The 26,471-nt window shown below is 47.3% G+C and overlaps 1 protein-coding gene across 3 annotated transcripts in view; it reads left to right on the forward strand.

Annotated features, from left to right (window-relative positions):
- Positions 1-26,471, forward strand: part of KANSL1 (KAT8 regulatory NSL complex subunit 1) — a 202,296-nt gene that overhangs the window by 160,266 nt on the left and 15,559 nt on the right. For 2 of the 3 annotated variants that reach the window (XM_060254604.1, XM_060254603.1), the window contains exons 6-11: positions 116-311; positions 3,525-3,690; positions 9,689-9,874; positions 11,534-11,698; positions 12,030-12,187; positions 24,864-24,985. In XM_060254604.1, the coding sequence (XP_060110587.1) occupies positions 116-311; positions 3,525-3,690; positions 9,689-9,874; positions 11,534-11,698; positions 12,030-12,187; positions 24,864-24,985 (993 nt within the window). The remainder of the gene's footprint in view (positions 1-115; positions 312-3,524; positions 3,691-9,688; positions 9,875-11,533; positions 11,699-12,029; positions 12,188-24,863; positions 24,986-26,471) is intronic. The other variant, XM_060254606.1, reaches the window with a different exon arrangement.

Genomic DNA, 26,471 nt, shown 5'->3' on the forward strand with positions numbered 1-26,471 from the left:
TGTTGGGTTGCCTTGGGCAAAACGGTGGGTATTTTGGTAAATTTAGCTCTCACCAGGTGTTTGTGATAAGAGGGCAAGGCAAAAATGGCTCATAAAGTTTCCGTTCTTTGGGCAGTCTGCAGCCCAGCTTGACAGAGCATACTCAGGGAGATGGCTCAGATGCGGAGGAGTTGCTGCGTAAAAAACAGAGGCTAAACCTAGTCTCTTTGCCTCCGGATGGAACCTGTGTAGCAGCCCGCACCCGCCCTGTCCTCAGCTGCAAGAAACGGCGGCTGGTTCGGCCCAGCACCCTGGTACCGCTCTCCAAAAAGGTCAGTTGATAATTTCTGTATTATGTTGAATAATAGGAATTATTATTGGTAATAAAGACCAGAAGAAAGCCCGCTTCGGTGGGGTAGGGCGGGATATAAATCAAATCAAATAAATAAAATCAAGAAATAAAGAAGGGGCATCAATAAATAAAAGCAAAACGAAAGTGGACTGGATTCCGACTCTTATCTGGGAGAACGGGGTTTGATTCCCCTAACCCTAACCCCACTCCTCCACTTGCAGCTGCTGGAATGGCCTTGGGTCAGCAATAGCTCTCACAGAGCTATCCTTGAAAAGGCAGCTTCTGGGGAGAGCTCTCTCAGCCCCACCCACTTCACTCACAGGGTGTTTGATGTGGGGGAAGAAGGTAAAGGAGATTGTGAGCCCCTCTGAGACTCCCAAGATTTGGAGTGGAGGGCAGGATATAAATCCAATGTCGTCATCTTATTACTACACTAATACATAATGAAATAATCATACCATACCAAACCTTTAATGGCATAATTAATGAAATAATCATACAACTCATGGCCCAGTTGCTAACAGGCCATGGTCTGGTATCGGTCCATGGCCTGGGGGTTGGAGACCCCTGATTTAAATCATGGAACAAAAAAAGGGGCAAGCTCCCCCCCCCAAACAAAAAACTGGCAGGGGGGCCAAGGCCCATGGGCCCCTGGTTAGCTACAGACCTGAGTGAGACTGCCACTGAAGTGAAGGTGTTTTGCTTGACTGCTGCAGACAAGGTGGTTCTGCCAGGCTGAAGCCACAATCAGAGTGGCCCCGTCCACTTGCATCTCCCCAGAATCCTCCTGTTCCATCCCTTGCGCCAGTTGCTTGTGGGCTGGGTAAGAGCCCCCCCCCCCCCCCCCGGCCTTATGTTTGATACTCCTGGTGCAAACAATAACGGGATGCTTTCCTTTCCCAGGAGACTTCAGGGCTTGGCTTGCATTTGTACTGTGGGAACGATATATTAGGATAAGTGAAAGAGAGAGCTCAGAAGTGTTTTGTTCAGGCAGAATTAATGGGACATGTGTAGGCATTGAAAACAGCACTGCCGCATCAAGGTGATCCATATGGCGCTCTGCCTCCCTTGCAGTCATGAGGTCTGGAAACTTGCTGCTTTAAACAAAAGGCAATCCAAAAAACAAACACTGTGATATACAGACTGACAAGGTTTAGTAAAACTTTTAAGGAAAGGTTCCCTGTGCAAGCACCAGTCGTTTCCCACTCTGGGGTGACGTTGCTTTCATAACGTTTTCACGGCAGACTTTTTTACGGGGTGGTTTGCCATTGCTTTCCCCAGTCTTTTACGCTTTCCCCCCAGCAAGCTGGGGACTCGTTTTACCGACCTTGGAAGGCTGAGTCAACCTTGGGCCGGCTACCTGAATCCAGCTCCCGCTGGAATCGAACTCAGGTCATGAGCAGAGAGTTCAGATCACAGTACTGCTGCTTTACCACTCTGCACTACGGGGCCGCTGTAAAACTTTTAAAGAGTCATGTAAATCTATTTGTATACATTTGAAAGATTACAAGAAAGGCCCATCTTGTAACGTAAAGTTGCCCTTCTTTTTAATGTATACAAATAAGATTTACATGACTCTTTAAAAGTTTCACTAAACACTGTTAGCCTGTATCTCACAGTGTTGGTTTTTTGTATTGCCTAAATATGAACTCTGATCCCATGGTGTCGGTTTTTGTGCTTCAAACAAAAGGATTGATATTCTCAAAATACCGAACCGTAGCCTGCTACTGGATGTGGTCTTTCTGTGTTTGCACAGAGTTGTGCGATACAGTTTTTGCTCTCAGAAAGCTTTTCACAATTAATCCAAATTGATCCTTTTGTGTGTTTACCACTGGTTTATGTTTTAGTTGCAAATGTGGCTAATGTGGTGTGTCAATACTGGAAATAGGTATTTTCCGTTAGAACGATGAACTCTAGAAATCTATCTGACGGCATGTTGTTCTATTTTTGTAATCAAGTGCAAATTAAAAGCAGTTCCTAGTTGCTTACATAACTGTTTAGCAATGTAGGATAACAAAATGTGGATTTCTCCTGTGGGGGACAGAATCATGGTCACATTCTGATATTAGGAAGGGGCGAAGTTGGTGCTTCCACAGATTAGAACATTATGATGTAGAACAAGAATATCCTTTATGCATACTTGTGAATCCCCTCACCCCTTGACCCCCTCAGTGATCTGAGTGCTGGCTTGTTTCTGCCAGAGTTCCTGTGAGATGTTCTACAGTTAACACTTAAATAGGACAAACCAGCATTATTGGCGTCATCTGGGATGTGCCTTAAGGTCTGTAGGGTTGCTGAACACAAACTGTGTTCTTCCAGCCCATGGGTGGCCAAACTTGCTTAATGTAAGAGCCACATAAATTAAATGTCAGATGTTTGAAAGCCACAAGGAAGGAAAATAGAGGGAGAGGTGGAAAGAAAGCAACTTTAAATGTATCCACCAATAATCCACTGGCTGGCTTGGCTTGGAGAAATGATTTCAAGAGAGAAATGCCTTCTCTAAGCTATTCAACAGGGCAGTGTTCTTCCAGGCCATGGGTGGCCAAACTTGCTTAATGTAAGAGCCACGTAAATTAAATGTCAGATGTTTGAAAGCCACAAGGAAGGAAGGAAGGAAGGAAGGAAAATAGAGGAGGGAGAGGTGGAAAGAAAGCAACTTTAAATGTATCCACCAATCCACTGGCTGGCTTGGCGAAATGATTTCAAGAGAGAAATGCCTTCTCTAAGCTATTCAACAGGGCAGTGGGGGCTTAGTGAGCCACACAATGTGTGTGAAAGTGCCGCATGTGGCTCCCCTGTTCCAGCCCTTCTCAGTTCACCCATAGTGATAAAACTGCTGAGCTAGGCCAAAGGTTGGCAAGTTCTTTGGCCTGAGTGCCAAGACTCCCGCAATGTCTATATGTGAAGATGACAGCAAACAAAGTTTGTGGGGTGGCGGGGTGGGGATAAGATAAGAATAGCCCCTAATGGCTCTTACAACACTTCCAAACTTGCCTCAGTGCCCTGGGTGGAGATCAAGGACTGGGCTGGTGTGTCGCTGTTCGGCTTGCCGTCACGGATTGCCTATTTCTCCTGAGGCACCATCCAAAGCGCTTTCAGTAGCTGTATTCAGAATTAAGGGACGCAAAGAGACTGGCTAGTCCTCCGGTTCTGATGTTATTTGAACCATTTCCTCACCCCTTCTTGTGTGCAGGTTCATCGCAATAGCATGGGGCGGTGCAGCTGTGACGTGAACCCCTTATGTGCTCTCTGTGGCACTCGCAGCTCGGCGCCTCCAGAAATCCAGTACGAAGCCCCTTTGATGGAACGTCTTTCACAGTTGGATTCCTGCATCCACCCGGTTCTCTCATTCCCAGATGGTAAGACAGATGCTCGATTGAAAGACTTTGTGTTAAACGTGGGGAGAGCTGAACGCAGAGAGTCCAGTTTGGGGAGGAGAATCCAGGGCAGTGCGGCTGTCCTGTCCACACGTGGCAGTAGGTTGCTTCCTGTGCCCTTGGAAGTGGACACTGGGGGGGTCGGGGATCCCATTTGTCTGGTTCTCTGGTCATGGAAGTGGTCAGAAAGCCACTTGAGCCACAGAGGCGAGGTCATGGCTAGACCAGAGTGGCCTGAAAAGGAGTTTGTTTTTTGCTGTCCTGGGGTTCTGAAGCGCCTTGTCACCAGCCACTCACCAGGCATTCCTGATCTAGTTTGCTAGTGGCTGCACTTCATGGCGTGTCCTGCTGGAGACTGGTTAACCAGGCAGGCACCCCCCTCTCTCTGTCTCTGTCTGTCTGTCTCTATCTCCCCTCTTTCTCTGTGTCTGTCTTTCTGTGTCTGCTCTGTGTGTGTGTGTGTGTGTTTCTCTGTCTCTCTCTCTCTGTTTCTCCCTCCCTCCCCCTGTCTCTCTCTCTCTCCTATATGTCTGTCTCTTTCGCTCTCTGCTGGGTTCTCCTCACTCCACTACAAGAGTTGGTTTATAAGGCGTTCTGCCCTCCTCTGGACAAATTGGTTTCTGGCTGGAAATTTCCAGATGACGTAATAACATCATAACAACCTTCCTGGAAAAGATGTTAATTGGGGTTTGAAAACTGCTAAGAGAGCGCCATCTGGGGGTCCTCAAGAGACCTGCTTTCAGCTGGAGAGAGAAATTCCCCCCCACCCCACAGTCATGATGCCGTTTTGGCGCAATCAGACACTGGCTTACAGTGCAGCAGGACGCTTGGAGGAGCAGTAAATTAGACGGATGCGTCTTCAGCTGGCCTGGCAGATCAGAGAGAATTGCTCGTCTTAATCAACAGTGCATTCTCAGTCTTTCACACCCACAGTTTAGCCATCTGTGATACCTGTACAGCCAACTGTTAGACTTTGGCTTCCCTTCTTCAGTACATAGCTGTGGCTAAGATTGCTTTGAATACACTCACAGAGTTTCTTGTCTCTCTCCTCTCACCTTCCCCCCCAAAGACAGGCACTCAACTTTTTCCTCTATTAATATCTGCAGGCCACACCCCCTCTCATCAGCTGCTGTCCTGTTGCTCAAATGGCCTCTTTACCCTAAGTCAGGGGTGTCAAACTCATGAGGGCTGGATCTGACATAAATGAGACCTTGTTGGGCCAGGCTATGTCACATTGGGCCATGTGTATACCTATTTAAGATTAGGTAGCAGAGATATAAACTTTATAAAGGACACAGACAAATGCAATTAAATATTTTTTAAAAAACAAACTTAAATCATGCTTAAAATATTAGCACTCTTTGCCTTTAAAGGTGCTTTCTTTGTATTTCTCTCATGGGATTCAGGGAACGGGGCAAGGGATGCTGTGGTTCTTTCCTTCCTTCCCCAGGAGGCGGGGGGTGGGTGGCGGGAGGCGCCTCAGCCAATAGAAGGAAGAGAGACTTGGCTCAGTAGCTTTGCTGTGTGATTGAGCGAGCCTGGAAAAACAAGTTCTGCCTTTCCCCCTTCCTCCCCAAGGGAGGTGCCTCAGCCAGCTGAGAAATTAGAGGTTTGGACTGTAGCTCCTGTGTGATTGAGCAAGGCTTGCAAAGCAAGCTCTTATGCAGAAGGAAGCAAGAGAGAGGGAGAAGCAGAAGATGACAGCCAGTTGCTCAAGGTTCCGGTAGGGCCCTCTGGGAGCCTGATTTGGCCCCCGGGCCTCATGTTTGACACCCATGCCCTAAGTCTTTGCTCTTGTCCTCTAGGTCAGACCGGCATACCTCAGTCACCTTCACCTAGTTGGAGAGAAAGAGACAGTATGTTCAGTGCCCTGCTAATTAGCTTCTTTTCTCCAAGCTCTTGAGGCCAGGGCCCCTCAGGCTTCTGTCACACCGGAGCTCCCTCAGAAGAAGTTGTCTTCCAAGTCGCCCATCTATAGTTGACGCGATAGGCACAGTCGTCAGCTAGCAGCTACCACTCATTACCAGCTTATGGAAAAGCAGATGGAAAGAAATAGGTTGATAGCGCTGGGAAGGAGTCAGCAGTCACGGTGCACGTTGGCACCAGTGGCAACGGGCAGTGTAGTTGTGTGGTCCTGGAGCTAAAATTAAGGCACTAGGCAGAAAGTTAAAGGCCAGAGCCTCACAGGTGGCATTCTCAGAAGTGCTGCCAGTCCCACGCGCAGGGCCAGCTAAACAGGCACAGATCCAGGGTTTGCTTGGATGAGAAAGTTGTGCTGAGAGGAGGGGAGGGATGGTGGCTCAGTGGTGGAGCATCTGCTTGGTAAGCAGAAGGTCCCAGGTTCAATCCCCGGCATCTCCAACTCAAAAGGGTCCAGGCAAATAGGTGTGAAAAACTTCAGCTTGACACCCTGGAGAGTCGCTGCCAGCCTGAGTAGATAAGACTGACTTTGATGGACCCAGGGTCTGATTCAGTAGAAGGAAGCTGCATGTGTTTTTATATATGTTTCTATGTCGAGAGGAAGGGTTTTGATCTGTGAGGCAGAGAACAAACTTTCTGGGGCAAGCCGAACCTGTACAAAAGAGACAGGCTTCACTTAAAATGAAAGGGACCCCGGCTGCTGGCAATTAATATCAAAAAGGTGGTAGAGCAGCTTTTAAACCAGGGGTGTCAAACTCGTTTGTTACAAGGGCCGGATCTGACATAAATGAGACGTTGTGCCAGGCCACGGCAGGTTGTGCCAGGCCATGTAGATACCTATTTAAGGTTAGGTAGCAGAGATATTAACTTTATAAAGGATACAGACAAACACAATTAAGTTTTTTTTTTAAATGTAAAACATGCTTAAAACATTAGCACTCCTGGTCTTAAAGGTGTTGTTTTTTTTTATCTCTTCCATGGAATCCAGGGAACTGGGCAAAGGAAGGTCTGGCTCTTTCCTTCCTTCCCCAGGGGACCAGGAGCGAGGGAGCCTCAGCCAATAGAAGGAAGAGAGGCTTGGTTCAGTAGCCCTGCTGTGTGATTGAGAGAGACTGGAAAAACAAGCCTTGCATTCCCCCCTTCCTCCCCAAGGGAGGAGCCTCAGCTGATGGAGAAAATAGAGTTTTTGCTCTGTAGCTCCTGTGCAATTGAGCAAGCCTTGCAAAGCAAACTGTTATGCAGAAGGAAGCAAGAGAGAGGGAGAAAGAAGCGGATGACAGCCAGTTGCTCGGGGGCCTGATAGGAGCCCTCGCAAGGGCCTAATTCAGGACCTCGGGCCGCATGTTTGACACCCCTCTTTTAAACTAATCCCAGGGGGAAAGCTGACAGGTGCCAGGGAGACTCCTGTTTGGGGAGAAGTCTGTCCCAAGGAATGATTACATATACATACAGTCAGGGGAACTCTACATTGTTGTTATTATGAAGCAAACTATGTTAGGAATTATTAAGAAAGAGATTGAAAATAAAATGGCTGATGTTATAATCCCCCTATACAGATCTCTGGTGCATTCTCATTTGGAATACTGTGTACAGTTCTGGTCACCACATCTCAAAAAGGACACTGCAGAGTTGGGAAAAAGTACTGGGGAGGGCAGCTGAGATGATGAGGGGGTTTTGGAGCACCTTCCCTACCCAGAAAGGCTGAAGAGTCTGGGACTTTTCAGTTTAGAGAAGAGAATGTTGAGAGAGGAACACGATAGAGGTTTATAAAATCATGCATGAGGTGGAGAGAGTTAGCAAAGAACTTTTTCTTCCTCTCCCAAAATACTAGAACTCAAGGGCATCCGATGAAACTGATGGGGCAAGTAGGTTCAGGTCACACGAAAGGAAACACAGCTTCACACAAAGAGTGATTCAGATGTGGAATTTGCTGCCGGAGGATGCAGTGTTGGCTGCAGGAATAAACAGCTTTAAAAGGGGATGAGAGAGATTCATGGAGGATAAGTTTATCAGTGGCTGCTAGCCATGGTGACTTACTGGAACCTCTGCATTCAGAGGCAAACTGATCGTCTGAATTCCAGAGCCAGGAGCCAACGTCAGCAGAAGGCCTTGGCCTCTGTGCCCTGTTGTTGACTCTCCAGAGGATCTGGTTGGCCCCTGTGTGAGACAGAATGCTGGACTAGATGGACCACTGGTCTGATCCAGCAGGGCTCTTCTTATGTTCTTATGAAGGCCTTGGCCTCTCTGCCCTGTTGTTGGCCCTCCAGAGGAACTGGTTGGGCCCTGTGTGAGACAGAATGCTGGACTGATCCAGCAGGGCTCTTCTTATGTTCTTATGAAGGCCTTGGCCTCTCTGGTCCAGCAGGGCTCTTCTTATGTTCTTATGAAGGCCTTGGCCTCTCTGCCCTGTTGTTGGCCCTCCAGAGGAACTGGTTGGCCCCTGTGTGAGACAGAATGCTGGACTGATCCAGCAGGGCTCTTCTTATGTTCTTATGAAGGCCTTGGCCTCTCTGATCCAGCAGGGCTCTTCTTATGTTCTTATGAAGGCCTCAGCCTCTCTGCCCTGTTGTTGGCCCCCCAGAGGAACTGGTTGGCCCCTGTGTGAGACAGGAAGCTGGTCTGATCCTGCAGGGCTCCTCTGATGTTAAAAGGGAGTGGACATGTATGAGAATGCTAAAATGTTAAGACATAAACAATTGCAAAGGGGAAAGGTGGCTTCCTAAAGCTGTAGGCAGTCTGAGATTTGCACTCGAGGGGTGTCTGCCTGAGTACTGTGTTCTGCACCACAAAAAGCTTTTTCTCATTCTCCAAGCACCTGTGTGGCCAGGCCTTAGATAAACCTAGACCAGACTTGCTTAACATAAGAGCCACACAGAATAAACGTCAGATGTTTTGAGAGCTGCAAGGAATGAAGGAAGGCAAATAGATGGGGAAGGAGAGGTGGAAAGAAAGCAACTTTAACTTCAAATGCATTCTCCAAGCTGGCCAACAGGGCACTGGGGGCATCAAGAGCCACGCAGTATGTGCGAAAGAGCCACATGTGGCTCCCGAACCGCAGTTGGGCCACCCCTGACCTAGACTGTGTTGAGGATTGAGGGGGCTGTGTGGACAAAATCCATTTGGGACAGGAGCTATAATAATGAGGGGAATAGGCCAAGATGGAGTAAAAAACCTGGCCGGATCCCATCCTGGAGCTGTTAGCTTCTGAGGAGAGATTGCGAGGAGAAGACGATCACTGGTGTGTCTTATACGGACCAGCCCTTGCGGAGAGCTGCTAAGCTGAGCAGACTGCTAGCTCAGTGAGCACCAAGCTCAGACCCCTGCTCTTCTCACTCACCTGGTGTCTCTCAGAGCCACCTTTTCACATAAGATGAGACGGGGAGCGGCAGCACCAGTGGTCTGAAGATCCGTATAAAAAATTACATTCAAGCCGGCTTTGTGTTAGCTGTTGTGTTTCATATGTGGAGACAGGGCTCTCCTTCCCCTCTTTCTGTCCTGCGTCTCACCCTCTGAGCTGTTTGCATGCTGGAAGCAGAAGTAAGTTTTGCAGAGTATAAATGCACAAGTGTACTTCATTTCCTTCGTTCTGGTTGCAACGTGTTCTTGGTTAGTGGAGAACTTAGGTGTGGCCTGGCTTGTTTTGCATCAAGCGGGCACAACCTTCAGTACTTTACTGTCATGGCCAATGAGTCATTTACTGTGCTTCACCTGTGTGACCTTGGCATTTTCTTACATCATGCTGTTTCGTCTGAGTCATGTGGAGCTCTCTGCTTGTTAAGCTTTTCAAACTGTCCGTGGTGTACGGTGGGAACGAGTCGGAGAGGGCAGGCAGTTAGGATGGTTATGAATTGGGATTTAAAGTAGCACAAAGTCACTCGATCGTTTCTTCAGTGGCTGGAAGCCATGCAGTACTAGTCACCTTGGTGGTCTCCGGATCTACGGGCCAGACCCATGTGGTGGCAGCCGCCTTCGGGGAGGATGCTCTTGCTGCACTGCATTTAGAATGAATACAAGTGAGCATGCAATAATTCCAGCCTTTTGTGTGCATATTCTCCTCCAGATGTACCGATGAGTTTGCATTTCCAGAGCATGCTGAAATCCCAGCTGCAGAACAAGCCTTGTGAGAAAATCAAACCTCCCAAAAAGCTCACCCTGAAGCACCGACCCACCATGCCTTCTAGCAGTCTGTCTGACCCAGTGCGCAAGGACCGCCACAAGCTAGTGAATACTTTCTTAGCCGCAGCCAGTAAGTGTCCTTGTAACTTAATATTTTTTGGTCTTTCTTTGGCAGGAAGGCGCTGCACCATTCCTGGAGGTGTCCAGAGCAGAGTAGGCTTTGTGCATTGTTGGTATGAGCAGGGGCATGCTTGGACTTGTATTAATGCCGGAACTCATTCACGGAATCTGTGAAAAAGTCATCAAGGGAGCGCCTCTGAGCATGTGCCAAGAGCCTTTCCCTTGACCTAGTAATTCTAGATCTTTAAATGTGGAGCAGGGCTTCCAGGTCAGAGAAGATAACTCCTCAGCAGCCTCCCCATCTCTTCTTGGAAATAAAACACTAGTAATGTAACCTAGCCTGTGTAAGCTGTTCCAGAGAGCAGCTGTGTAGTGTTACCTCGAAAAGAAGCTCAGAACTTGGCCACTGGATTTTGTCTCACCAGTAGGATCCTTATGTGTTTACAATGCCCTTTATTGGCCTCAGCACTCCAGAGGTTTTGATGCCATGGTGACTCCATGAGTTTTGGGTTTTGGCGCCCTGGGTTTCTCAATCCCTGGCTTAACAGGGGCACTGGAAAGGCAAACAATAAAGATTGTAGTGTGCAACCATTTTTGAAGAAATTGCATGATGAAAGGAGAGAAAATGAGTTACATCACCGAGATCGCTTGGGATGCTGCTCAGCTTGTAACTTTCATCAGCTCTTGTACAGAGTTCTGTCTTAACTTGGCTACTCGGGGTCCCTTTTACTGGAGATAACACAGGATTTCACCTGTCCCTTTAGTTTAAAGTGGGTGTGTACCTTGCCCTCCAGTTATAGTCCCTCTTATTTCCTCTCCTTAGAAGATTAGGGCAAATCAGGTGTTTGGAGAGGTAAGGAGGCTTGGTTGTCTCACCTGGATTATCTCCAAGCCAGGTATATATGGGCTGGTTATAGCGGGTTGATGTGAAAAAAGACACTCGGCAAAACTTTAGAGGCGCAGACACCCTTTAGTGTGGGGAAGAGAATGGCAAACCACCCCATAAAAAATGCCATGAAAACGTCATGATGCGGCATCGCCCCAGAGTCAGAAACAACTGGTGCTTTACCTTTTTAAGATGCTGGCACTGAAAATAGGCTCTGCCACAACAATGTATTATACAGAAGCGAGCTGTGGAAAATCGAAAAGTAGGCCTTAAGATCCGCTGTAAGGTGGGGTGCAGCCATAGAGCTCTGCGCTGTTGCTGGCCTTACCGCTGTGTTTTGTTTTTGTTCGGGAAGGAAGGCAACAGCTGCTCACCTTCCTTCTACCCACTGCCTTTCCTTACCTCCTGCTTCTTCTCCACGATAGCAGAGATAGTCCTGCCTCGTTTCCTTTCCCCCTGTTCCACCACGGCCACAGCTTTTAAGGGGTGAAACAGGCAGTTTTGAATGGTGCAGCTGCTTTGTGGAGTAATAGCAGGTAGGCAGTGGCAGGGGGGAAGAACAAGCTCATTGCAGGTTGTCACTTGGGGGCAGTTGCTGCTATTGACACCTCTGCTTTGGTCATGGAGGTAACGTCACAGTGCCCTCGCATGAGCCTTGAGGTGGGTGGGTGGGTGTGTCTGCCTTGATGTCTGGAGCGCTGCCCCCTGCGTGCCCTTCACAGGCCAGGAAAGAGAGGTGAAAGCAGGGTGTTTTCATGGCTCTCTTTCTGTTCCACTCCTCAGCTTGCTCCCATCACAAAACCGAGCCAGACAAGGCACACAGGCAGTCCTTAGACGATCTAAGGGCCACTCCCAACAAGGCCGAGAGAGCGCCAGAGCGCTCGCTTATCCTGACTTCAGTTCATGAGAGAAAGAGATTACGGGACAGCTCCTCCGAGAGAAGCGAAGGTAGGCTGGTCCACAGCCCCGGTCTGTTTGGGGAGAGCTTGGGTTTCACACTGCTGCCCCCCTCTGGCTTTTGGAGAAGGGTGCTTGCTGCTGCTGCTGCTGGGGAGTTAGAAGGGGCATGGTGTCAGGTGCTGCCGCCGCCTCTCTTCCTGTGTGCTTCAACTGCTTCTTCCTCCAGGGAAGGAGGTCCCGCCCAAGGAGGTTCCTCTCTTTTTTGCTGTCTGTGGTTCCTTTTTGCGTAGGTCACTGGATCGCAGGTTGGCTCGGTGCATCGGGGTGAGAGGAAAACGCCTCTTCAGTTCACCTTCTCTTTTGTCCCCTTCTCGTGCAGTGTTGAAGCACCATGCGGATATCGGAGGCCCAAGCTACCTGTCAGGCACTATGGCCTCATCGGCTCACAGTCCCATTATGCGGCAGCTGTCCACCGCCTCGGAAAACCTCCTGCCGCCTCCTGCCAGCGCGAGCTCCCTGGGTGCCTCCAGTGCATCTGTAAGTACCGGGTGACGGATTGCTCATGCCAAGAATGGTTGCCCTTCATGGGGTATGAAGTGACCTGGGTTTCTTCTGCGTTGCCAATCAGTTACCGTCAGGTTTCTTCTGCATTGCCAATCAATTACCTGCTGAACGTTCAGTCTGGAGAAGAGGAGGTTGAGGGGGGGGAGAGACATGATTGCTATCTTTAAGTAGTTGAAGGGCTGTCACTTAGAGGAGGGAAGGGAGCTGTTTCTGTTGGCGGCAGAGGAGAGGGCTCTCAACCATGGGCTTAAATCATGGGTGGGAAGGTACCGGCTGGATATTAGGAACAACTTTTCTACTGTAAGAGTGGTTTGGCAGTGAAATCGGCTACCTGGAGAGATGGTGAGCTCCCCCTCGCTGGTGGCAGTCTTTAAGCAGCAGTTGGACAAACGCTTGTCGGGGATGCTCTAGGCTGATTCTGCACTGAGCAGGGGGTTGGACTAGATGGCCTGCATGGCCCCTTACAACTCTCTGATTCTGTGAATTCTTGTCAAGAGAGTGGCTGAGAGGGTTAGCGTCTCATCTAAGTTGCCGGTCTGGGGCTAGCTGCTGAGGCAGGTTGGTTGGTGTAAGTTCCTGTGACAAAGTAGCTTTAAGGAGGGGTTAGCAGTCTCTTAACAGAGGGTGAAAGGAAGTCTGGCAGAAGGAGATGGGAGTCAGAACTCTGCTTCCTTAGTTTTAACAGACTTGCGCTGAAGGGGTCCTCACTAGTTCCTTACAAAATATCTTATGATTGGGGCTGGTCCAATGGATAATATATGAATTTCAGCCAATAGGACAGCTGAGGTTGGGAGCCAGCCAATACTGAAGAGGTTGCCAAGTGCATCTGGTGATGAGAGACCTCTCCTTGGCTAGATTTTGAATCTAGTCTGCATTCATCCATCAAGGATTTGGAAAAAGCTCCACCCCGCCATCCGTGTTCTGTGTTAGCTTGTCATGTTGGCATGTGCTCTGATTGGTGCCACATCACATGTTCATTATTACAAGAAGTCCTGGGACTTGTATTTTGGCTTTGCTTGCCTTTTGACTCTGGAACACTCAGGGACTCGGGTGGCTGTTGGTTTTCTGGAATTGTCCAGTGCGGCCTGCATTCCTTCCAAGATTGCTTGCCGTCTCTGCCGCGTTTCCAAGCCCTCCTTTATGGTAGCATCCATGAAACAAAGGCATGAGGAGTCGCATTCCTCCTTGGCCGCTCTTCAAGTTACACAGAATTTTTAGGGAAAGCTGGAAAGATCTTTTGGGTATTATGATTTCATAGAGCTGTGTTTTGCTTGGTGTTTCATTTACCTGCTTGTTTTTAGGATTTAAAAAAAATCTTCATAGTCTCTGTGCATGAAGCTTCTTGGGCTTGAACCTGAGCAGAGTATTCAGAATATTCCAGAGGGTGTGTGTGGGGGGGAAGTTGTGGCACTGGCTTTGCCCACCCCTGAGGGGTTGGACCACCTATGTGCATGCCTGAGTGGGTACAGCTGTGCCTTCCTGCTCAGTATTTCTTCAGCCACTGTAGTGGAAACGTTATGAAGAATTTTCTCTGGTGAGGTGTTTTCTGTGAGCCAGGCCCTTCTTTCTTGGGCCATCTCACCTCTTACCCCTCCTTTTCTCCAGTGGGCTTTTCAGTTTTTTTACACATCTGTGGTGTTGCGGGCAGTTGTTTCAAAGGAGCCCGAGAAAACTGTTGAGCCACCAACAGTCGTGATTACTGCCCTGTCTGCCTTAAGTTGGAGCATAAGGTGGAATCTCGCACATATCTTTTCAAATTTATAAAGCCAGCCTGTTGAAATTACTCCCCTTGTTTGAAGGCAGCTCTGAGAACTGTGTCATTATCTGTTCTTGCTGCTGTTTCTTTTTTTGTATTTGTGTGTGTGCACGCACACATGCCTGGAAGTCGTGGTTAACTTCTGGCAACACCTACTGGAGCCTGGACATTTGAGAGAGGTGGCTTGCTTGACTGCCTCTGTGTCCCATCCCTGGTACTCCTTGGAGGTCTTCCAGCCAAATAGTTGCTAAGTAGTTGCCTATTTAGCTTCTGAGGGCTGACGAGATGGGGCTTTACTTGGGTTATCCATGTCAGAGCCTCCTGCTGCTACGTCTTTTCTTTATTTTTTAAAATTTTCAGCAATGATAGAAAAAGAGCATAAGAAAACATCCTGCTATTTCTTGATCTTTGACACCCTTAACCTGAACCTGTGGTTCAAACCAGCTGAGATCGATTGAGCTCATGGTGCCCTCTCACTCAAGGTGAATTCAGTCCAGAAAATTAAGACCTGGCAAATGCACTGTGCATGTTCAGAACCAGAAGAGGAGGGAAAATAAAGATAGATGGCAGGAGTTGCCGACGGTAGCTTTTGTGCAGCCTGCAGATTATTCACTTTCTGCAGGCTACTACCACAGCTTTCTCAGCTCATATGGTAATGAGAGGTTACAGTATTGATCCCTGGCAAGCTGCAAGGCAGCTTTTTGTAATTCCCGTCCTTCTCAAGTCTCTGTTCGTGTAGTAGATTAGCTCCATACTTGAAAGTTAACTGAGGATGTGGCAGAGGGCATAACGTTCTTGGGCACCATTGAACTCAGCCCTGACCGTCAGGATCTTCTCCCTGCAGAACTCAGGACTGTCTGAATTGAGTTGTCTCGAGATAACTTCTCTATGAGATTGTTACAGAGAGAGCAGGGATCAGCTGAGAACGTGGTCACGGGGTTGCCATTAACTTCCTCTGTCACACCTACATTTGGCTTACATTCACCACCACCCCCTTTTAGCCCTAGTGTCAACTTCCTGTTTGGCCCCAAACTCCACCAAGGCCATTGCAGCCACCACCAGCCAGTTGGACCGGTCCCCTCATTTCCCTGTTCTCTCCGATGCCTTTGAGTCCACAACGACAGCATTGGATTTATAGTCCACTCTCCACTCAAGAGTCTCAGAGCGGCTCACAATCTCCTTTATCTTCCTCCCCCACAACAGACACCCTGTGAGGTGGGTGGGGCTGGAGAGGGCTCTCACAGCAGCTGCCCTTTCAAGAACAACCTCTGCCAGAGCTATGGCTGACCCAAGGCCGTGCTAGCAGGTGCAAGTGGAGGAGTGGGGAATCAAACCTGGTTCTCCCAGATAAGAGTCCACACACTTAACCACTACATCAAACTGGCCCACAAGTACGCCACAAAATTCAGAGACAGTGCATGATTCCTTTCTGACCATGACAGCTATGGCTTGCAAATTTGCCGTCCTTGGCCAGAAGGCCTTTATCCATCGCCTCAAACTTGGGTCCTGTTGTCCTAGAATCAGGGCAAGGTTTTCCATCCAGAAATAGTTTCTTTCTTGATTTACTGTTTTCCCAGCAATAGTCTTAAACAGCAGACTCTCACCTCACAAAAGGAAAGTCTATTCAAAAATAGATCGAATCTCATCGCCGGGAAGATTCGGCTCCAAATAATTGATGCAGACCTTGGGCAGTGCTCTGTATCCTTTTGTTTCAGGATGCCAGTTCCATCTTGCATTCTCGAAGATTAGCTGTTTGCTCCTTAAACATAACACCTTCTATTTCTGTTCAACAGCCTCTGTTATTGGGATGGTCGTTTTTTTCCTCTCTTCTTTTTTGTAACTATGACAAATCACTTGAGAGGTCGCTATAAGCAAAGGATTCACTGACATGCTCGTAAGCCAAGTATAGTTCAGGCAACTCTTTCTCTTTTATTGCTCTCTTTTCCGGGGTGGGGTTTAAAAGTTTATTTAAAGGGGGAAAAAAATTACACAGAACATAAATTAGAATGTTTAAAGTAACTCCAGAACAAAAAAAAAACCATGAGAGAATTATACAGAAATATAAGTGGAACCTAAATACAATAGTAAAATTGTTAAGCCAAGCTAAATAACAAAGACTAAAAGTTGGAAGATCTCTTTGCTTTTAATACTCAAGGAAAGCAATTTAATAGATCCTCAAGTTAATTGTGAATTAAATGAAAAGCATGAAGAAAGGAAAGAAGGAATACGAAGAAAGCAAAAAATGAAGGCAGAAATAGATGAAGATCGAATTATTGATACCCACTCTTGTGCCCAGAAAAGTTGTGTAAGGTGGAAGCTGATATTATTTTTCTTTTTTCAGAGTAAGCGTTTTTTAAAAAAAAAAAAATTAGTCACCTTATTTATTTCCTGTATGGAATTATGCCAAGAGGTGCTTCTCCCCCCCCCCCTCGCCCCCGGGGTCACACAGCAGCGATGACACAGTCCCTGGCTGTACAGCCAGTAAGTTTCAAGATGCTCACCAGACTTTAAAAAGTAATCAGAGAGACGAGTTTTTACGTAATTTATTTTCAAATAAACAACCCTAATTGAGAGTTGTTGTCAGTAAGGGGCCTACCAAACTTTCCCCCTGGCTCCAAACGTGGCCTGTGTTGCTGCCAGTTTCAGCCTCCTCAGTTTGGAGTTCGCCTAATGAAACATTTCTTGATGGGAACGGTCAGGATTTACTCTCCAGTTTCTTAACCAACCCCTTTATGGAATCTACAGTGGGTTCTGTCTCAGTTGATGAAGCCTTCATTGAAATCTCTAGCAGCATGCTAAGGCTTTTCTCTTTTCAAGGTTATTATCTCAACAACCATAAATTCTGTAAGATGGGCAAATGAAGAATGCAATTTTCTGCAGAGCATAAGAACATAAGAACATAAGAGAAGCCATGTTAGATCAGGCCAATGGCCCCTCCAGTCCAACACTCTGTGTCACACAGTGGCAAAAAAAATTATATATACACACACACTGTGGCTAATAGCCACTGATGGACCTCTGCTCCATATTTTTATCTAAACCCCTCTTGAAGGTGGCTATGCTTGTGGCCGCCACCACCTCCTGTGGCAAGGAAGGAAGAAAAGGAAAGCAATTTCAGTATTCTGTGTGCCTACTCCCATCTTCAGATGGGTCAGCTTGTTCATCTTAACACCTCAATGGGTGATGCACACAGACCACAAAGAAGAACAGGGGTCTGACCTGGAACTTCTGCTCTCCAAGAGGTCATGTGCCCCTCCCTTCTTTCACGCAACAGGAGAGTTTTTTTCCTGCTGCATCTTATAGGGCAGGGGTGGCCAAAGTTGCTTAATATAAAGAGCCACATAGAATAAACATTAGATGTTTGAGAGTTGCAAGACACGAACGTCAGGTGTTTGAGAGCCGCAAGGAAGGAAAGAAAACAAATAGATGGGGGGAGATAGAGATGGAAACAGAGCAACTTTAAATGCCTTCTCCAAGCCAGCCGAGGGGGTGGTGGCGGCTTCGAGAGCCACACAATATGTGTGAAAGAGCCACATGTGGCTCCCGAGCCACAGTTTGGCCACCCCTGTTCTGCCCATAGATCCAATTACATTGGATTTCCTGGCCTCCCAAATGTATGTGTGGGTGGTGGTGGTGGTGGGGAAACAGAGCATAAAAACTTCCTAACTTAGCTCTGGAAGGTTCTGAATGATAATTGGTGCAGGCTTTTGAGGCCTGTTAATGGATCGCACAAAATGTCACTGAAAGACTGTCAATTTCAGGCTGCTCTAAGAATGGTGGCTACCTTTCGTCATGAAGCCAGTTCTTGTGCCCAAAAACAGCTGCATGCCAAGGGGAAGAGCTGCCTTTGTTGGTTGTCTTCCGGATTGCTTGCCCTCGCCTTTCGTAACCGCAGTGTGCCTCCTTACCTCCATGAACAAGTGTTTGTGATTCCTGTGGTAGGGTTTAGTTGTGTGCGCCTCCTCAGATGCCTAAATAATGAGGACCACAGTTATGTCAGATGATTTCTGTTCAGCCAATCAGTGGCAGGACTTGTGTGTGTGTAACAATCCTACTGTCCTGCATTACTGAACTGTAATGGGGCCCATGAAGTCCCTTACTGCCTGCACAGCACCTCCCCCAGCCAATCTCTTGTGTCTGCTGCTTTGTGATTAAAGATAAGTTGTAACAGCAGCTGATGCCTGTTTTCAGCTTTTACCCATTTCTGTCCACTTTATGCAGAGTATGGGGCGCAAGGAGGACACCAATGCTATGGTAAATCATGAGTACCTTCCTTGGAAGATTTTGTTTTGTGTGAACAGATATTTGCCTTGATTTACATTTCTAAAAAAGACATTGGTGTCAGTTTTCCCAGGCAGCCACAGAGCTTATGTATGCATGACAGTGGGCCATGCTGGGAAATATTAGGAAGGGAATTGAAAACAAATCAGCCAGTATTATAATGCCCCTGTATAAATCGACGGTGTGGCGTCATTTGGAGTACTGTGTACAATTCTGGTCACCGCACCTCAAAAAGGATATTATAGCATTGGGAAAAGTGCAGAAAAGGGCAACTAGAATGATTAAAGGGTTTGGGACACTTTCCCTATGAAGAAAGGTTAAAACGCTTGGGGCTCTTTAGCTTGGAGAAACATCGACTGCGGGTTGACATGATAGAGGTTTACAAGATTATGCATGGGATAGAAAAGGGTACAGAAGTCCTTTTCTCCCTTTCTCACAATATAAGAACTCATGGACATTCCATGAAATTGCGGAGCAGTTGGGTTAGAACTGATAAAAGGAAGTACTTCTTCATGCAAAGGGTGATTAACACATGGAATTCACTGCCACAGGAGGTGGTAGCAGCTACAAGCATAGACCGCTTCAAGAGGGGATTGGATAAACATATGGAGCAGAGGTCCATCAGTGGCTATTAGCCACAGCTTATCGTTGGAGCTCTCTGTCTGCGGCAGTGATGCTCTGTATTCTTGGTGCTTGGGGGGGTACAGTGGGAGGGCTTCTAGTGTCCTGGCCCCACTGGTGGACGTCCTGATGGCACTTGTTTTTTTTGGCCATTGTGTGACACAGCGTGTTGGACTGGATAGGCCATTGGTCTGATCCAACATGGCTTGTCTTATGTTCTTCTGTGACACAGAGTGTTGGACTGTATGGGCCATTGGCCTGATCCAACAGGGCTTCTCTTATGTTCTTCTGTGACACAGAGTGTTGGACTGGATGGGCCATTGGCCTGATCCAACATGGCTTCTCTTATGTTCTTCTGTGACACAGAGTGTTGGACTGGATGGGCCATTGGCCTGATCCAACAGGGCTTCTCTTATGTTCTTCTGTGACACAGAGTGTTGGACTGGATGGGCCATTGGCCTGATCCAACATGGCTTCTCTTATGTTCTTATCCTCCCCAAGGTTCCTTCTAGTCCCCCATGCTTTTTCAGCATCTCTGTAAATCTGTGTTTAGGGAGGTTGTGGAAACTAAACAGGTGCCTGGAGGCAGTTGGGAATGGATGAGGACTAACAAGCTGAAACTTAGTGCTGAAAAAACAGAAGTGATACTGGTGGGAGAGGGTCTGACCCAGGAAGTGGGTTATCCCCTGTTCTGGATGGGGTTGCGCTCCTTTTAAAGGAGCAGGTTTGTAGCTTGAGGTTGCTTGTGGGCCCAGGCCTCCTGTTGGGTGAATAGGTGGCTGCAGCGATCAGGGCGCCTTTTTGCAGCTTTTGTTGGTGAGCTGACCGTGGTCCTTCCTGTACCAAAAAGATCTTGCTACTGCAGTGCATACTCTGGTAACGTCTAGATAAGATTACTGAAATGCACTTTAGATGGGGCAGCCCTTGAAGACTGTCCGGAAGCCACAGCTGGTACAGAATGTTGCAGCCAGAGTGTTGACTGGAGTCGGACATAGGAACCATATTGCTCCTATCTTGGTGGCAGGGCTTCTTTTGTAAAAAAAAGCCCATCAGGAACCCATTTGCGTATTATGCCACACCCCCATCGCCATTGTTTTGCGCAGGGCTTTTTTTGTAGAAAAAGCCCAGCGTTAATTCATTTGCATATTTACGCTCTGACACCAAGTTAGCTGGAACTGTTCCTGTGCGTTCCTGCTATAAAAAAAAGGCCCTGGGTGCTGGTATTGATCTTTAAAGCCCTGTTCAGTGTGGGATGAACATACATTAAGGACCGCCTTCTGCCATATGCTTACCTGGGCATCCTTGAAGGCCCTGCATGGATTGACCCTGCCATCTGAGGTTAGACAGGAAGTGATCTGGGAAGAGGCCTTCGCTTTAGAAGAGGATTCATCTGTCTCCCTGTGTTGCTTTCTTTCACCAGCAGGTGAAGATATTTTTTTTGGTCTGGCAATACCCCCGGTAACATTTTGGGCTCTCCTTCTAGTGTTCTTAGTTTACATGTTTTAATTGAATTCATATCCTGACTGTATTTTAATTGTGTAAATGTTTTAACGCTTTTGTGCTCACCATCTTGTGGACGCTGACGCAAATGTGGCATGGAAACATTTAAAATACAAATAAGTTGTAGATTCAGCCTAACTTCTAGGATTATTTGCCAGACATAAAATAAGAGAGGGGGGGGGGGGAGGTGAGCTGCAAAGCTCTTAGAGAAGATGGGGAAAATAAAGACGGATGTGTATACTTCCGCCCTCGTTGCCGGATGCCCACTGAAACAGGAGGGCAAGCGGAAGGGTCTTGCTCTGCTTTAAGAAACTGCTGAGGCCAAGAAGGCTATAACTGAGGAAGCCATTTCCCTGCCATTAAAGAAAAAGATGGCATGCATTTTTGATACGTGGATAAGTAGCCACTGAGGAGCTTTGGAAGATCTCATTGGCTGATTGAAGAGAAGGCGGCGTCCTTAGTGTGCAGAGCTGCTTCTGCTCATGTAATGTGTGAGGTCACATGAAGTATTGGATATTTAAAAATGCTTAGTTGCTATGGATATATGGAAGAGTAGGGAAACAGTCACAAAAGCAGAGATTTGGAAGGATAGGTCGATTGGGGGGAGGCAGGATATTTTGTCTGAAAATTTCATAGGCCTGATTGCTTTGGGACAAATAATCCAAAAGGTACGTTTTTTTTGCAGGACTAGCAAGAACCCAGTCTGAAAACTAGAAGGAAGGCCTAGAATTTTTTCCAGTAGTTCTTTGGCCATCTAGGATTTTTTTCCCCAAATATACAAGTACTGTCTTGAAGTTCACACTGTAGATATTGTGGAAAGAGAGCTTCCAGACTGGGAGAATTGGTGTTTTTCACCCTCTAGTTAAATCTTGATATTGGTGCTGAATTTGCTTCCATCTGGAGTTATCTTGACTACAGAGAAGATGAGGAGCATTTACACAGGCTACAACCAGCTCTCTCAGGGCTTTAATGAGGCCCATGGCTCTTTTCTCCCCCATCCTCCCCCTCCCCTCATCCTTTGAAGCTCTCAGAAGCTCTTCTGGGCTTGCAAAGCTGCAAAGAAGATGCAGAATGGATTTTCCATAAAGATCTCTGGACCCAGATAGACTAGTGCAGGGGCGGCCAAGCTCTTTCACACATATTGTGTGACTCTTGAAGCCCCCACTGCCCCGTCAGCTGGCTTGGAGAAGGCAGTTAATTCTCTCTTTAAATCCCTTCTCCAAACCAAGCCATGCTGGTGGCTTGGAGAATGATTTTAAAGTTAAAACTGCTTTCTTTCTACTTCTCCCTCCTTCCCTTCCTTTTTTTGCGGTTCTCAAACATCTCATGTTTATTCTATGTGGCTCTTATGTTAAGTGAGTTTGGCCACTCCGGATTAGTGGGTCCTGAGACCTTAATGGAAAATCCATTCCATGTTTTTCTTGCAACTTTGTGCTGCACTGTATTTCAATGGAGTGGAGCTCAAATAGTTTCACTTTCCGGTGTTTGAATGGCCAGTTGAAGCTGTTGCTTCCTGGAGTGGTCTCCTTGCAAATAAAGGATTGATGCTTTGAGCCAGCTTGTCTCTGCTGAACTGACCTGGGAACTGGTGCCTCATGAGTGCTCTAACCTGGGAATCCACAGCCAGAGGGGTGGATATTACACTGGAGAGCCATTGCCAATCTGGTGGGGGTGGGGGAAAGAGGCTTGCAATGCCTGGCCATTTCATGTTTTTTCTAGGCTCTCAGAGCATTTTATATTTTTGGTTTCTGCTATGATCCTTGTGTTTTTTCTTGAGGTTTTATTTTTAAGATTGCATTGCCAATTCCCACTATTCCCTAACCTTTCCATTTTAAACAAATTATCACAAGAATTTTAAGTATATTTATATTTTAAGTTTATATATATTATATAATATTATATCTCCACTACCAGGCATTACGTTTTATGACCCGTGTAGCCCAGCCACACAAAGTCACATTTATGTCAGATCCGGGTTTTGTAACATATGAAGCTGCCTTATACTGAATCGGACCTGTGGTCCATCAAAGTCAGTATTGTCTTCTCAGACTGGCAGCGGCTCTCCAGGGTCTCAAGCTGAGGTTTTCCACGCCTACTTGCCTGGACCCTTTTTTGGAGATGCCGGGGGTTGAACCTGGGACCTTCTGTTTCCCAAGCAGATGCTCTACCACTGACCCACCGTCCCTCCCCAGTGAGTTTGACACCCCTGATTTATGCCTTTCTTTGCTTTTATTTTTCAAATGTGGTAATTTCCTCTCTGCAACAAACTGACAAATTCGGTCTACACAAGAATTCTGGAGTGCTGGACTAGCTAATTTGGTTTATTTCACAGAGCTGTGCATTCTGCTGATTAGCGATCACCCTTGTTACAATTTACATGATCACTTATTCTGGGATTGCAGAGGACAGAAGGCAGGAGAACCCAACCTTTAAGAACATAAGAGAAGCCATGTTGGATCAGGCCAATGGCCCATCCAGTCCAACACTCTGTGTCACATAAGAGAAGCCATGTTGGATCAGGCCAGTGGCCCATCCAGTCCAACACTCTGTGTCACATAAGAGAAGCCATGTTGGATCAGGCCAATGGCCCATCCAGTCCAACACTCTGTGTCACATAAGAACATAAGAGAAGCCATGTTGGATCAGGCCAGTGGCCCATCCAGTCCAACACTCTGTGTCACATAAGAACATAAGAGAAGCCATGTTGGATCAGGCCAATGGCCCATCCAGTCCAACACTCTGTGTCACAGAAGAACATAAGAGAAGCCCTGTTGGATCAGGCCAGTGGCCCATCCAGTCCAACACTCTGTTTCACATAAGAACATAAGAGAAGCCATGTTGGATCAGGCCAATGGCCCATCCAGTCCAACACTCTGTGTCACATAAGAGAAGCCCTGTTGGGTCAGGCCAGTGCCCATCCAGTCCAACACTCTGTGTCAATATATATATATATATATATATATATATATATATATATATATATATATATATATATATATATATATATATACACACACACACACACACACACACACACACACACACACACTGTGGCTCCCATTGTACCCCCCAAGCACCAAGAATACAGAGCATCACTGCCGCAGACAGAGAGCTCCAACGATAAGCTGTGGCTAATAGCCACTGATGGACCTCTGCTCCATATTCTTCTCCAACCCCCTCTTGAATTCCACATGTTAATCACCCTTTGGATGAAGAAGGACTTCCTTTTATCCGTTTTAACCTGACTGCTCAGCAATTTCATTGAATGCCCACGAGTTCTTGTATTGTGAGAAAGGGAGAAAAGTACTTCTCTCTCTGCCCTCTCCATCCCATGCATAATCTTGTAAACCTCTATCATGTCACCCCGCAGTCGACGTTTCTCCAAGATAACTTTCTCCAGACAACTTAACAGGTCCCTGAAAACTTCCATTCATCTCTTGAACTTTTAAAAATACTCAGCAGTGTGGTGAAATTAGGGAACTGCTGTTCCAGTGCAGCGGGTTGTATAATCAGGATCCTCTAGGATGTACCTGGACAAAGTTCTCATTATGGAGTGGCCACTTGTTGGAATATCTTAAAGCTGGGGTGTCAAACTTATTTGTTATGAGAGCCAGATCTGGCATAAATCAGGCCTTGTTGGGCTGAGCCTTGTTGGGCTGGGCTGTGTGTGTACCTATTTTAAGATTAGGTAGCAGAGATATAAACTCTATAAAAGACACAGACAAACACAATTGATTTTTTTTTTTTTTAAAAAGGTAAAATTAAACCTGCTTAAGACATTAGCATTTGTTGGTCTTAGACAACAAACTTCCTGGACAAAGGAAGTTCTGGCTCTTTCCTTCCTTTTCCAGGGGACCAGGAGGGGGAGGAGCCTCAGCCAATAGAAGGAAGAGAGGTTTGGCTCAGTAGCTCTGCTGTGCGATTGAGAGAGCCTGGCAAAGCAAGCTCTCCCTCCCCTCTTCCCCCCAAGGGAGGAGCCTTAGCCAATGGAAAAAATAGAGACTTCGCTCTGTAGCTCCTGTGCTATTGAGCAAGCCTTGCAAAGAAAGATGTTTCGCAGAAGGAAGCAAGAGAGGGGAAGAAGGAAGCAAATGACAGCTCGGAGGCCTGATAGGAGCCCTACGAGGGCCTGATTCAGCCCCCGGGTCGCATGTTTGACACCACTGTCCTAAAGGCCCTGAGTTCCCTGCAGAAAGCTTGGGATGTATATGGTGGCTAATAAACTGCCATCATAGTACAGGACTGCTTAGCAACTTCCTTAGGATTTGTAATAGAAGGGATTGAAGAAAATGGCTTCAGAGACTTGGTCACCAAATATGCACCAGGAGAGTCACCATGCAAACTTTGGGGAGGGGGGGGCACACTGGACCCCATCCAGTCCCAAGGCAGAGGAGGAAGTTACCTCCCCGCCTTGTGCCGCTGTATGGTGATCTTGGGAGTTGCTTCCATCTTACCATTTCTCCTTACCTTTTGTTCTGTTCTTATTTGCAGCAGCAGCCACGGAGGAGGAGAGGGGAAAGCTCTTTCGACATTAATAACATTGTCATCCCTATGTCTGTCGCTGCAACCACGCGTGTAGAAAAGCTGCAGTACAAGGAAATCCTTACGCCAAGGTACGCAGCACCAAACAGTTTGGTGTACTTGTTTCAAATCCTGGTAGCTTTCCAGTCAGTCACTTAGGGCCAGGTTAGTCGTTAAATTTAAAGCACAGGATAGAGCACCAGCCATGAGGAAGGGTACAGAAGATGTGGCTTCCTGATTGCCAAAAATATCTATGTCTAGTTCCTTACACTGGCTTTGTTACAGTATATCTTAAAACATTCAGAGTGACTTTTTTCTGTCTAAATAAGAACTGGCGTAGCCACATTCCCCGTTGATGAGGAATTTTAGCATGGTAGTTTGTCAGGTTGAGAGGCGATCAGGGTGTCAAACGAAGACTTGGGATCCCTTAGTCTCTACTCGGCCCCATGGCTTGTTGGGCGGCTGTAGGTCAGAGTTGCTCTCTCTCAGAAACTAAGTCTACCTAACAGGGTTGTAAAATAAGGGCGGAAGAGGGAGAACCATGTACGCCTTGGGGGAAAGGTGCGCAAGCAGGCTGGTTCCTAGTTCCAAGGTGCTGCTGAGGTTAGAAAGTTGATAGTTCTAGCCAGGGGTGGAATTCTAGCAGGAGCTCCTTTGCATATTAGGCCACACACCCCTGATGTAGCCAATCCTCCCAGAGCTTGGAATTCTAGCAGGGGCTCCTTTGCATATTAGGCCACACACCCCTGATGTAGCCAATCCTCCAAGAGCTTACAAAAAAGAGCCTTGTAAGCTCTCGGAGGATTGGCTACATCAGGGGGTGTGGCCTAATATGCAAAGGACCTCCTGCTAGAATTCCACCCCTGGTTCTTTCTGTCTTCCGTGAGGAAGTTTAGGGGTTGTAGAATAAGAGGAGATTGGATTTATACCCCGCCCTTCACTCAGAGTCTCAGAGCGGCTCACAATCTCCTTTCCCTTCCCCTCCCCACAACAGACACCCTGTGAGGTAGCTGGGGCTGAGAGAGCTCTGAGAGAACTGCTCTTGAGAGAACAGCTGTGAGAGAACTGGGAGTCAGTCAGCAAGTGCATATGGAGGAATGGGGAATCAAACCCGGTTCTCCCAGATGAGAGTCTGCATACCTTGGGGGCGGGGAGAGAGCTAGAACACGTGAAGCTGGACATGTGGCAGCTGCCCAGTGTACTGAGCCCAAGTCACCCATCTTCAGCGAACAGGGAATGATATGGCTGGCTGATGGAACTGGAAGAAATGCTATGGCAACTGAAAACTGTATAGGCAGCCTAGGACAGTGGAGTCTGCATAAGCTGCTGTCTCCATGGTGTTAATAGAGCCTACATTTTACATGAGCCTATTTTTGGAAATGCGCAGCTTTCTGAGTGGGCAAACTCTGTGGGTCTCTATGTGGGCAAACACTTGGAGAACCTAGGAGCCCCTCACTGGGAGTCTCTACAGCCCCTTGCCACTTGTGAGAGATTGGTCAAGATGCCAGTGATGAAGCCTTGGGAGTACCTTCGGGGTGCCCCGCAGGCATGAGCTGAGGGTAGGGGCTGTGCCCTTTG

This window comes from Heteronotia binoei, chromosome 15 (assembly GCF_032191835.1).
Source record: "Heteronotia binoei isolate CCM8104 ecotype False Entrance Well chromosome 15, APGP_CSIRO_Hbin_v1, whole genome shotgun sequence".
In the NCBI taxonomy this organism is placed as follows: domain Eukaryota; kingdom Metazoa; phylum Chordata; class Lepidosauria; order Squamata; family Gekkonidae; genus Heteronotia; species Heteronotia binoei.